At 47.6% G+C, this 12,503-nt stretch overlaps 1 protein-coding gene across 1 annotated transcript; it reads right to left on the bottom strand.

Moving 5' to 3' along the window:
- Positions 1 to 225: 225 nt before the first annotated feature.
- On the bottom strand, positions 226 to 1,083 carry LOC126027116 (metallothionein-1). The gene is made up of 3 exons (XM_049786097.1): positions 990 to 1,083; positions 678 to 743; positions 226 to 463 (listed from the first exon to the last, which is right to left on the bottom strand). The coding sequence occupies exons 1-3, from the start codon at positions 1,018 to 1,020 to the stop codon at positions 372 to 374; spliced, it is 189 nt and encodes a 62-aa protein (XP_049642054.1). The 5' UTR covers positions 1,021 to 1,083; the 3' UTR covers positions 226 to 371.
- Between the last annotated feature and the right edge of the window lie 11,420 nt (positions 1,084 to 12,503).

The raw sequence follows: 12,503 nt of genomic DNA, 5'->3' as shown, positions 1-12,503 counted from the left end.
CCAGAGCTGTGGTGTGCAAAGTTTCTGACCCTTAAGATCGGCTTTCCTTCCACCTGTTTCAGCTCAGAGAGGAAGCTGACCGGTCTGGGGGCCCTGGGACTGAGAGGGGAGTATATTGGTATCCAAACCTAGGGCTGCATTTCCACCACAATCCCCCACCCGGCCACCTGCAGGCAGGAATTTCCTCTGTTATTTCTAAAGTATAAGAAGTACAGTAGAGCCAGATAAAGTGAAGGATTTTTATTTTTCTTACACATATTTCCAAGGATTGGAGCAAACGGGTAAGGGTTACTTAAAAAAAAAGAGAGAGAGAGAGAGAAACAGGTCTATGTCAGTTGTTCTATTTACAGCTGGAAGCAGCCTCTTCGGGATCAATCACAGCAACTGCACTTGTCGGAGGCACCTTTGCAGATACAGCCCTGGGCACACTTGGCGCAGTCCACGGGGCAGCAGGAGCAGCAGCCTGGGGAGGAGAGAAAGAGAGGGTAGAGTGAGACTTGGGAGAATGAATGAGGACGCCCTCCTCTCTGATAGGGTCCTTGGGAACAGAACACTGAGGGTAAGGATGGGAGATGGGAGATGATGGGAAATGGGAGATCTCTCCGGGTTTTCATTTCCAGGGCTGGGTGCGGGGAAGAAGGGATGGGTGAAGGAGAAGGAGAAGGGCAAAGCCTTACTCTTTTTGCAGGAGGTGCATTTGCATTCCTTGCACTTGCAGGAGCTGGCACAGGCGCAAGATCCACCTGCAAGGAGAAAAAAACAGAAGAAGCGTGAGCGATCTGTTCCATACGCAGAATAATCTAGGAGCACACAGATAAATACCAGGGGGGGGGGGTTTCCTGGGCAAACTACGAACTAATGTAAAACTTGATTTCCTAGAAAAAGTTCCCCAAAACTCTGGGAGGGCCAATTAGCATCCCGAAATGGAGCTAATGGGAAGAGAAAGCTTTAGTGGCAAAGTTTTTTCTTAGGAGTCTGCAGTCCCTTACCGGTGGTGGCACAGGAGCAGTCACGATCCATAGTTGAATTCAAGTGGCGGCGGGAGCACGGACTCGATGCGCGGTTTGGCAGAGGCGTGGTGTTGCCTGGGTCCGCGCGCGCTCCTTTAATAGCCAGAGCCGCCGGGACGGGCGCAAAAGCCCGCCCAGACGGGCGTCCCCTGCACACGCCCCGAGCTGAGTGAGTCACCTTTGCCGGGCACCCGGGAGCGGGGCCGGGCGCACCGCTGGGCAGCGACTCAGTCTCCGGGCCCCCGGGATCCAGGGAGCCGAGTGCAGAGCCCCATGAATGAATGGGCGGGGTGGAGATGGGGAGAGCTGGCCAGGTGCCCAAATCCCTATCTCTCGACTTGGCTGAGTGCACCGCTCTGAACCTTGAACCCGAGCAAGTTAGAAAGCCAGGTGTGAGCCAGGGTTTGGGCGTGCGACTGGGGTCTCTAGCTCCGACAAAAAAAAAAAAAAAAAATCTGCTGGAAGCGAGGACCGAGTTCAAAAACACTGTTCATGCCAAGATTTAGATCATGTAGCTTCACATTCAGTGGTTGGTGGAACTGGGTTGTATATTGAATGCTGCGGTGTGCATGGGAAGAGGGGAGGGTAACCCTTAATCACCCCTGAGGTGAGGATTCCATCTTATTATTTATTTTTTTCTTTATTTAAGCACCATGATTACATACATGATTGTAGTTGGGTTTCAGTCAGAAGAAGAACACACACACACCGTCACCGGTGCAACCTTCCCACCCCAATGCCCCCCATTTCTCTCCTTCCCCACCCCCTGCCTGTATTTGAGACAGGCATTCCACTTCTCTCATTAACATTGACATTATAATCAGTGTAGTTATCTCTCTAGTATGAGCTTCACATCGTAGTATCTATTTTTGTTCATTCATTCATCCGGTGCCAGGTTGAGACATGAGCTCTACTGCGGAGACTCTGCTCCACACTGTTTTAGAGGGAAAGAGGGACTCAGAGAGGGTAAAGAACTTGCCCAGAGTCACAGAGTTAAGTGGTCTGACCTTGGTGGTTCTAATGCCAGTGGTTCTAACCAGGTTGTTCTAATGCTGAACAAGGCAATGCTTGTAGGCACCAGAGAGGGAGGGGGGGGGGAGTAAGGAGAAGAGAAGTGGGAAACTGGGGACACTGAGGGAAGGTCACACTGGTGGTAGTAGGATTGGTGTTTGAAGGTTTAGTGCCTGAAACGACTGAATCCATTTGGTAAATCACGGTGCTAGAATTAAAAGAAAAAAAAATTTTTTTAAGAAGCCACCGCTTGTGCGCAGGAAACTGTCCTGTAGAGAGATTGGTTGAGTTGGAACTGGGGCATCCTCAGGTTAGCCTGGGGAGCTGACACCCTCTTAGGCTGTTGCTTTCAGGTCTTCAGAGGAAGCTGTCAGTTAGAAAGCTGACAACGGGGCCCGGAGAGATAGCACAGCGGTGTTTGCCTTGCAAGCAGCAGATCCAGGACCAAAGGTGGTTGGTTCGAATCCCGGTGTCCCATATGGTCCCCCGTGCTTGCCAGGAGCTATTTCTGAGCAGACAGCCAGGAGTAACCCCTGAGCATCGCAGGGTGTGGCCCAAACAACAAAAAACAAAAAAAAGAAAGAAAGCTGACAACTTCTGAAGTACACAGAAAGGGAAGCCTGCCCAGAGTTTTCTTCCCCCATCGGGCTGATGCTGAATTTTCTCCCCCTGCGGGCTGATGCTGAGATAACAACCCCAGCCAGGGCCTGCACATTCCTCTCCAGGGAGCCACTTCCTGCCTGCCCTGAAGGCACGTACTTGGCCACTGCAATGGCATTAGCCCATCATCCTGGGAAAGCCCAGATTGTGTCAGTGGAGGAGTGGGGAGAGGGTTACTGGAAGGCTCCTGCCATAGCAGGAGTTTGAAATGTGGGGGCGGGTAGAGGACAGGACAGACTGTTCTGAAAGGTAAGCATTTCCTGTCAAGTCTACGCAAACACTTCCTCTGGGAAATCTGTCTGGACCCCTGAGTTTGATCAGGTTACCCATGGAACACTCAGTCCTTTTCTTTCCTGGTATTTTCCAGGTTGGGATGTGAATAAACTCATGTGAATTGAGATCTGAGCCCCTCTCCATCTGGATCAGTCATAGTCTTTCAAAATGCCTCCTTTCTCTGACACAGGCCAAGTTTGCAGTCAGCATCTAGTAAACATTTATCACGTGGATCTGGGGAGCTGGCTCAAAGGCTGGAGCACAGGTTTTGTATGTGGGAGCCCTGGCACTGCATGGTCTGGAGTGTTACCAGGAGTAATACAACCCCGCCCCCGCACTATGCTGGAAATAAAACTGGCCTGGCACCACCAGGCGTGGTCCCCAAAATTAAATAAATATTTGTCAAATACATGGAAGTGACTGAATGAACTGAATGAATCTATCAAGGGTTCTCCCTCTCCCCACCATTTGCATTAGGAACAAATACAAAATTCAAGGTTTTTTAAATATTATTGTTGATTTGGTATGGTTTTGGAGCCATACCTGGCAAGTGCTCAGAGCTTTCTCCTGGCTCTCTGGGAGACTTCAGGATACCATATATAGTGCCAGGAATCAAACCCTGGTCAGCCACATGCCAAGCATGTACTATCTCTCTGGCCCTACAAAATTCAGGGTAAGCAACTTTTCAACACTCTGAGGCCTGAGTGTTCACTCAAATTAAAATGCCAAGCAGGGTCCCCAGTCTCACAGGACTGGAGAACTTGTTTCACATGTAGGAGCCCTGGGCTTGATCCCAGCTCTGCCAGGTGCGGCTCCTCTTAAGAACAACAAGAACAGCAGCATGCGAATCAAGGGCAGAGATATGAGCTACTAGGAGACATCCTTTCCAATAGTAATCTTTCTGCCAGGTATTTGCTCAGTGGACTTTGTGGTATTCATGTGCCAGTGTCCCTCCAAGGCTCAGTTTACCTTGTCAGAGGACAAATTTGTTCTAGATCTCATGAGTCACGTGCAAACATTTTCTGATTTTTAGGTGTGTGTATGATTCTTGACAATTCTCGTGGGACTGTTTATAGTGCCAGGAATGAAGTTGGCTGCATGCAAGGCAAGTTCCTTAACTTCTGTACTATCTTTTTTTTTTTTTTTTTGGACCATATTGGCTTACATATCTTTCATAGTAGTATTTTAGGTACATATTAACATTGAATCAGGGGAATTCCCATCACCAAATTTGTCCTCCCTCCACCCCTGTTCCCTTCCTGCAACTCATATCCCCCCATGAACATCCTCCAGGCTGCTAGAGTAAGTGGTCCCTTCTGTGTCTAGCTTACTACTAGTGATCATAAATCTGTTTGGTCCTGGTACCCTCCCTTGTTTCCCTCTCTATTTGAGAGGCGGAGCTAGATAGTTCAAGTTATGTGGTTTTGTTTGAAGGATTGAAAAGCAATAGAATGGGGTAAAAAATCAAATAAGCTGAAAATGGGTGGAGTCCTTCTAAAGGCTACTTCTGTACTATCTTTCTGCTCCAAAATAGTCTGGAATTTTAGGGGCCGGGCGGTGGCGCTGGAGGTAAGGTGCCTGCCTTACCTGCGCTAGCCTTGGACGGACCGCGGTTCGATCCCCCGGCGTCCCATATGGTCCCCCAAGCCAGGAGCGACTTCTGAGCGCATAGCCAGGAGTAACTTCTGAGTGTCACCGGGTGTGGCCCAAAAACAAAACAAAAAAAAAAAATTAGTCTGGAATTTTAGAGCTCAGGTGCCAGAGTCTTGACTGTATCTGGTAGCTGATGCTTGAGGGCATGAGGAGTCCACATTTTGGGCAGTGAGTAGAACCTGCTATTATTAGTACTTCCATACTGACAGGAAGTGTGCAAAATTCCCAATTTTGAATACATAGAGTAGTCAAAAGAGCTTTGCTATTCCCTGCAAAGCAATGGATCTAGTGCTGGGTTTGGACATGCATGTTGGCATACCACCTGTCTGAGGCCTAAAGGGCCTCCCTGGAGTTGCTTTGATTCCAACAGAGAAGGGTTGGCCAATTACTAAAAATAATTAGCCCCAGTCTAGTCTCTCTGACTCTACATCTGCAATTGGCTTAGAAAAAAAAAGGAAAGACTTTTTCATGCCAGTATACTCCCCATGGTTGAATAAGGGAAAGGAAGTAGCCTTGGATGGTGAAAAGCCACTATCCCAGGCTGGAGGAGTCATTAGTAGGAAATAGTGAGGCAATGCTTGCTTATATTACTAGAGAGCTATGGCATCCAGAGTAAGGGAGGTGAATTTTTATCCCTTTTTCCTTTTCTTCACTACTGAAGTGGATGGTTAGAGTTCTATTATCTCTCTCATCCATTCTTTTTTCTTTCCCTTTGCAGAGCCAGTCATATGTTCATATGGTGTGAAAGGAGTAGGCCCCATCTGAGAGATTTCCAGCCATACCACCTGCCTGGTCACCTCCGTTGACCTTGAACTATAGAAAATCAAGCTTTTTTCTGGGAATCCTAGGAGAATGACAGATACTTTTTTTTGTTTGTTTGTTTGTTTGTTTGTTTTTGAGTCACACCCGGCATCGATCAGTGGTTACTCCTAGCTCTATGCTCAGAAATCGCTCCTGGCAGGTTTGGGGGACTTTAATGGATGCCAGGATCGAATCACCATCCTTCTGCATGCAAGGCAAACACCCTACCTCCATGCTATCTCTCCGGCCGACACTTATTTTTTTTTTTATCTAGACTTAAATTTAGGAGGATATAAAGCTGAGTCCCCACAGCCTTTAGTTTCTAGGAGAAGAGCTTAAGAATAAAGCTTTTATTCTTTTTTCTTTTTTGTTGGTTTGTTTTTTGTTTGTTTTGTTTTTGGGTCACACCCAGCAGTGCTCAGGGATTACTCCTAGCTCTATGCTCAGAAATCACTCCTGGCAGGCTCAGGGGACCATATGGGATGCCAGGATTAGAACCACCGACTTTCTGCATGCAAGGCAAGCACCTTCCCTCCATGCTATGTTCAGCCCCAAAGCTCTTATTCTTACACAGAGAGCAGGACATGACGGTATGCTAGGAGGGACAGGGTGGAGTCTGACTGAAGCTATCTTAGCCAATCATTTTAATCATTTTGTCCCTTGGATCCTGCTCAGAGCCCACTGGCACCACTGCCAGATTCCCCACAAGAGTTGGTCTTCAACTACCCATCACAGTAGACCTAAGACACAAAACCAGAACATGTATGGGGTAGGAGTGGAATTCAGCAGTAGCTCAGAGGTTTAGCCTGGGTCAGGCCCTAGACTCCTTCCCTGGTTCACAGAAGAAACAAAACATAAAAAAAAGGAGGGGGGGTTATTGGCACTACAGACAATGGCTTGGGTTGGACAACCTAATATGCCTGGAGTCTAGAAATGGTTTTATGCCAGAAAACTTCAGGGGTAAGGTCTCCTTGTATTTAGGCCAAGGCTTTTTCTTTCCAAGTCCCCCATATTTTGCTGTGCCTATGCAAACAACAAGTGCCACTCTAACACTGTTTTTGCTGTACTTTAACTCTTATCCTTAAAAAAAAAAAAGAAGAAAAGCTTATTAAACCTTCTGCTAGGCCTTTAATGAGTTAATTGGTGATTCAATGATTTTCAAAAATATACTTGCTACTGAAGCTTTTCTTTCTCTTTCATCTTGTTAGTTTTTCTATTTTTTAATAACTTTGTCTTTGTTCTTCCTGAAGCAAATGTATTATGATCAATTGTAATCAATTGTGTCAACTATGTGATATATTTCCTTTAAATAAATTAAAAAAAAAAAGAAACCCATTTTGTTAACAACAGTTGAAGTAGTGGACAGAGCCCCTAAGAGAAGACACATATATTTGTTCCACATTGCCCATGATCTATAGTTCGGCAAAAGTTGCTTGTATAATCTCTTCTGCTTCTGTGGACCAGGGATTCCAACAGGATTCATGTGAGTGATTGTTTGGTTTCAGGTATCACTGACTGTGGTCACTTGGTGGCATCCAGCTGAATGGACTGATGTGGAGGAGCTAAGTCAAACATGGCACCCTGGCAGGGAAGGCTGGGCTCTGAGGGACCACCTGTGCCTTTTCAGCAAGACACAGGGCAGGTAGACTGCCAACAGCACATTCAGTTTCTGGCTTCTGCGTAGGCAGCAAGAGACAAGGCTGACAAGTGCTTTGGCTCAGGCGCTTGAAACTGACCTATTGTCACTTTTGCTGGAGTTGAAAACTGCATCTAATCATCCAAGGTCTTGTGACAAGTGCTATGGAACTTCTGCTCTGCTCCAGGCCTTCTGTGTGGTACATTCTGGGCTGAGCTCACTTAGCCCTCAGCACAGCAGGACTGGCTCTGGTCTCAATTTCAGAAATAAGGTCAGGGTTCCAGGGATACATCTGGGATTAAGGTACTTACCCTGTCTGTGGGACCCAGTGGTCCCCTGAGCATGACCAGAAGTGGTCTCTAAGCACAGATCTGGGAGTAGTCTCTGAATCTTTGGCTCAAATCTTCCTCCACCCCCAAAACAGAAATTTCTCCAAAGAAGCACTAGGATAAGGAGGAAATCAAAGTGTTAGAGCATCTGCCTGGCACATGCAAGGCCCTGAAACTCCATCCCTGACACAACCCACTCACATAGTCAAAGCCCCTTAGCTCCCGGCATGTCAGCTATGGCCCTGGTGATCCCAGGCACCACAGATCCAGGTTCTGCCAGCAGTGAAACAGTATCCCCAAAAACTATTAGGTTAGCTCCCAATAAGCAAATTAACAAGACTCTGAAGTGAATGCTCGGGCCACACTGCTGCCATTGGCCAATGCCAGAATTTGAGTCTGGGTTTCTGAGTCTATACTTCCCATGTTTGTGTGATCAAGATAAGGAGTTCAGTGTGTTCCCTGGGGCTCCAAGAACAAAGTCAGGCTCTGGGAGATGCTGCAGGGATGAAGATTCTTTTTTTTTTTTTTTTTGGTTTTTAGACCACACCCATTTGATGCTCAGGGGTTACTCCTGGCTATGCGCTCAGAAATCACCCCTGGCTTGGGGGGACCATATGGGACGCCAGGGGATTGAACCCTGTCCGTCCTATGCTAGCGCTTGCAAGGCAGACACCTTACCTCTAGCGCCACCTTCCCGGCCCTGGATGAAGATTCTTTTACTGGGAGAAAAGGTCTTTCTTTGTTTTGTTTGTTTGTTTTTTGGTTTAGGGCTATATCCAGCAGTGCTCAGGGTTTACTCCTGGCTATGCACTCAGAAATTGCTCCTGGAAGGCTCGGGGGATTATATGAAATGCCGGGATTTGATCCACCATCCTTCTGCATGCAAGGCAAATGCTCTACCTCCATGCCATCTCTCTGGCCCCGAAAAGGTCTTTCTTGTAAGCAAAGACCCTTGCAACCCTCTGAGCTGTCTGTCCTTACCACTGCTGCTTAAGGGAGCCAGGTTGATGTGTCCAGTGTTAGAGGGACAGAGAGAAGTGCCCTTCTGCCTTTCTGAGGATACCTTCATCTGTCTGCTCTTAATGTCCTTCCTCCAACTTCAGACCTATGTCATTCTGGAAGTGTGCTTGGTCACTGGCTGCTGTACAATAAACTCCTCCCCCTTGCAACTTGTCTTAACTTACGGATTCATTTTATTTGCCACTCCTGTCAGTGCTCAGAAGCTCTCTCTGTGGTACCCCAGCAAGGCCTGAGGAACCTGTCTTGTCAGGGATCAAGTCCCAGATGGTATGGACCATCCACATGCCAAGCATGTGCTTTCAGCCCATTGTAATCTTGGCTATCAAACAGACATAGTTTCTGAGGCAGGAAGCCAGATTCAGGGGCTGGAGCAATAGTCGAGCTGGTAAGACAGTTGACAACCAAATTCAATCCCCAGAATCCCATATAGTCTCCTGAGCACTTTCCTGAGCAGCACCAGGTGTGGCCCCCAAAACAAAGCAAAAAAAACCAAAAACAAACCCACAAATTTTAATTTGATTTTATTTTATTGATACCATTGTGAAAACAAAAAAAGAAGTTTAATGAAGCCAGACCCAGCCAGACTGGGCACGGGATTAATCTGCCAGGGAGCCCACAAGGTGGCAACCAGCAGATAACTCCCAGTGCATCAGTGAGTGTGAACTGCACAGGAGCTGCGTTGGAGCTCCCCCTGGTGGTTATTAGCGGCAGCGGCACCCAAGTTCTGGTTGGTGGCTTTTCTAGGCAACTAGCCCTGTTCCACACCTGAGGATATCTGCCAGCTGGATGACAGGGCAAGAGCAGCTGGGGAGTGGAGAGAAGGAGGATCAGCCAGAGTTCAGGCAAGACAGAGACCTAGTCCTTTGGGCCGGATGTGCCACCGGTTACTTTGCAGGATCTTTGTGAGAAGCAAGTCATTCCGATCTGGTCACACCCAAGGGGAAATTTGGCCTGAGAGTGCAGAGGCCAGGTGGGGTACTCAGGGCAATGCAGGCACTCTGCTCCTCTGCTCCGGTAGTGCTCTCTTCATACTTCCTTTTTTTTTTTTTTTTTTTTTTTCAATTTCAAGGCCATTCCCTCAGAAAAGGTCCTGCAGCCTACTCCCTTGCTGCAAGCAAAAGCCCCCTTCCTGTAGCACTGGTGACAGCAACTTAACAGAGAATAAAGCAGCTGACACACTGATCAGTTGTTACCCTATCTACATGCCATGAACCCCCAGAGAAGGCTTTAATCAGACACTGCTAAATCCTGTACACTCTTTTTTCCTCTATTTGTGGTAAAGTTTAGAAATCAGACACAGTAAAAGAATAACATGAGAAATAAACTAGGACAATTAGAACAACACAGTTATAAAATATTACTTCCTCCCTCTAAGTGCCTCGTAGCTCCTGATATTAGGGGGCTGCTGCTGACATGGGTAGCTGGTAGCTGATCGAGCTAGTGATGGTGGACGTTGGCGTTTTCACATTTTCACATTTTCCTGTGGCAGGAGCGTGGGTCTTATCTGTCGGAGCTGACTTAGGCCTTTCCCAGCCTGTCACACAGGGGCTGCCCTTACCCTCCAAGGTACAGGCAGGTCAGATACCTGGACTTCAGGACACATGCCTGGAAAAGGCCAGTGCAGGCTGCCCAGGGCCATGCTGGCACATGTGGTTACTTTGCCATGCAGCTGCCCCAGGGAAAATTACTTTTCTTTCATTGATATCTGCCCTCTAGCCAGAGGTCTCAAATGGCCCTCTGTACAACATTTTGTGGCCCTGCCCTAGAGGAATCTTTTTTTGTTTTGTTTTGTTTTAGTTGTTTGGGTCACACCCCCCAATGTTTAAGGCTTACTACTGACTTTGCACTCAAGGATCACCCCGACTTTGCCTCCTGCGGCCCCCAGGTAAACTGAGTTTTAGGGTGGCCCTTGTCTGTCTGTTGTGACATTGTCTAAGTTCTGGTGCCTCCTGGTGCCCAACACTAGTGGGTGCTAAGTAATGCAGAGGAACAGGGACATAGGCACCCTGGAATGCTGGGAGGTGGTGGCTTTGGTTTGTTGTTGTTGCTTTTGTTTGGGGAGCCACACATAGTTGTGCTCAGGGATGACTCCTGACTGTGCTCTGAGATCTCTCCTGGTATGGCTCAGTAGAAGGAGATGGGGGCCTTACAAACCTGTATGCAGGGGACATTCACTGCTCTCCAGCATTCCTATCTCATCCCTCTGGGCTCAAGATTCCTTCTCAGGCCCCAAATACTTCCCCCCTCACTCAGAGACACCCCTCGAACTTCAAACACTCTTAATGCCCCCACAGTGTCTCCGATCATTCTCCATTTTAAATGTCTTTTCTTCTGAGGACTCTGATTTCTGTCCTCCTCCACCCCACATACACATATTCTTTTTTTTTGGGGGGGGGGGGAAGGTCACCCAGTACTCAGGGGCTACTCCTAGCTCAGTGCTTAAAGGACCCTGATTCTGAATCCTGTCCTACTCCAGCTCCACATTCCCATCTAAGGCTCCCCAGTGTCCTGGTTTGTACTGCCTACATCGCTAGAACCAGCTAGAACTGGGGGAGATTTGCCCGCCCCACTCTGCACATTTCTGCCAGCACCCCAGTTTCCACCTCCAGTGTTCCTACTGTTGTTTGGTCCTTTCCAAAGTCCGTAGACTCTCAGAGTTAGAATCCCCCGTGGGGGCCGGAGAGATAGCATGAAGGTAAGGCCTTTGCCTTTCATGTAGAAGGTCATTGGTTCGAATCCCAGCATCCCATATGGTCCCCCAAGCCTGCCAAGAGTGATTTCTGAGTATGGAGCCAGGAGTAACCCCTGAACGCTGCCATGTGTGAACCCCTCCCCCCCCAAGAAAAGAATCCCCTGTGATTTGGCTATCTTTGTGTCTAACACAGAGCCTGGTAGTTTGGAAGGTCCCATGAAGCCTTTCCAGTCTGGGGCTGGGTGAAGGTAGCCAACAGAAGAGAGGTTGGGTTTCGCCTCTGCTCTAAATTCCAGCAAAAGAGAGAAAGCAACACTTATGAATGGCCTCAGTGATGGGAAAACAATGAAGACAGTCACTAGAGAGCACACAGGACTTACACTATCTCATTTCAGAATTCCCGATGAAGCCACAGTAATCGAGGAGGGCATCTGCGAGGCAGATGGACAAGGGCCTCCTGCATGCTGCCTCTCAGTGCAGTTCAGAAATGAGCCTTAAGACAAACACACAGATAGAGAGATATACTGAAGTAAAGGCACTGGCTGTGCTTATTACTGACCAGAGCATCCCATATGGTCCCCTGAGCACCACAAGGAATAATATTTGAGTTTTTTTTTTAAGAATGTTCTCCACTTTATTAACAAGCTCAGCAATATTTCTGTGATTCATCCAGTTTACCATCACCTTGCTTCCCCCAGCCGCCCTTTCCTGCTTAATATACAGAATGCTTTTAGAGAGCGAGTTTTTGTTTTGTTTTGTTTTTGGGTCACACCCAGCAGGGCTCAGGATTTAAAATACTCCTGGCTCTTACCCTCAAAAATCACTCCTGACTGGCTCTAGGGACCACACGGGATGCCGGGAATTGAACCCGGGTTCGATCTGGGTCAGCCACGTGCAAGTGCAACTCTACTGCTATGATATCTCTTTGCCCTCTGGAATAATCCTTGAACACAGGGCCAGAAGTAAACCCTGAACACTGTCAGAGTGACTTAAAAGACACACATGCATGTATATAATCAGAATACGCATAGCTGCAAATGAGGAGGCTTAAGTGCCCTTTATAATGTAATTAACCTTGTACCTCTATGAACTCTAAGACTAATGATAAGTCCTGGTGGTACTATTATCATATTATCAGTGTCACTGGCAGTTTCTCTATTACTTCCTACTCAAAGGTATTTAGCTTGTTTCCAGGCTCCTGCTGGTAAAGATGCTGGTACCAGGGCTGGAGTGATAGTACAACAGATAGGCACTTGCTTTGCATGTATTCAACCTGGATTTGATTGCTGGCATTACATATAGTCCCTAGATCCCCTCTAAGAGTGATTCCTTGGAATCACTCAGGATTAAACTGCTGAGTGTGACCCCAAAACAAAACACAGATACAGCAGACTTCTTGTGTTATAGGCATGTATATT

The sequence above is a fragment of the Suncus etruscus genome, chromosome 14 (assembly GCF_024139225.1).
Source record: "Suncus etruscus isolate mSunEtr1 chromosome 14, mSunEtr1.pri.cur, whole genome shotgun sequence".
Lineage (NCBI taxonomy): Eukaryota > Metazoa > Chordata > Mammalia > Eulipotyphla > Soricidae > Suncus > Suncus etruscus.
Note: the sequence above shows the minus strand (reverse complement) of the source record. Positions and strands in the feature narration are given on the sequence as shown.

Excerpts from the sequence above, each read along its gene's own strand:
- LOC126027116 (XM_049786097.1), bottom strand. The coding sequence starts at position 1,020 with ATGGATCGTGACTGCTCCTGTGCCACCACCG. Across the intron at positions 744-989 it reads CTGCTCCTGTGCCACCACCG|GTGGATCTTGCGCCTGTGCC; the intron begins GTAAGGGACTGC and ends TTCTCCTTGCAG. Across the intron at positions 464-677 it reads ATGCACCTCCTGCAAAAAGA|GCTGCTGCTCCTGCTGCCCC; the intron begins GTAAGGCTTTGC and ends TCTCCTCCCCAG.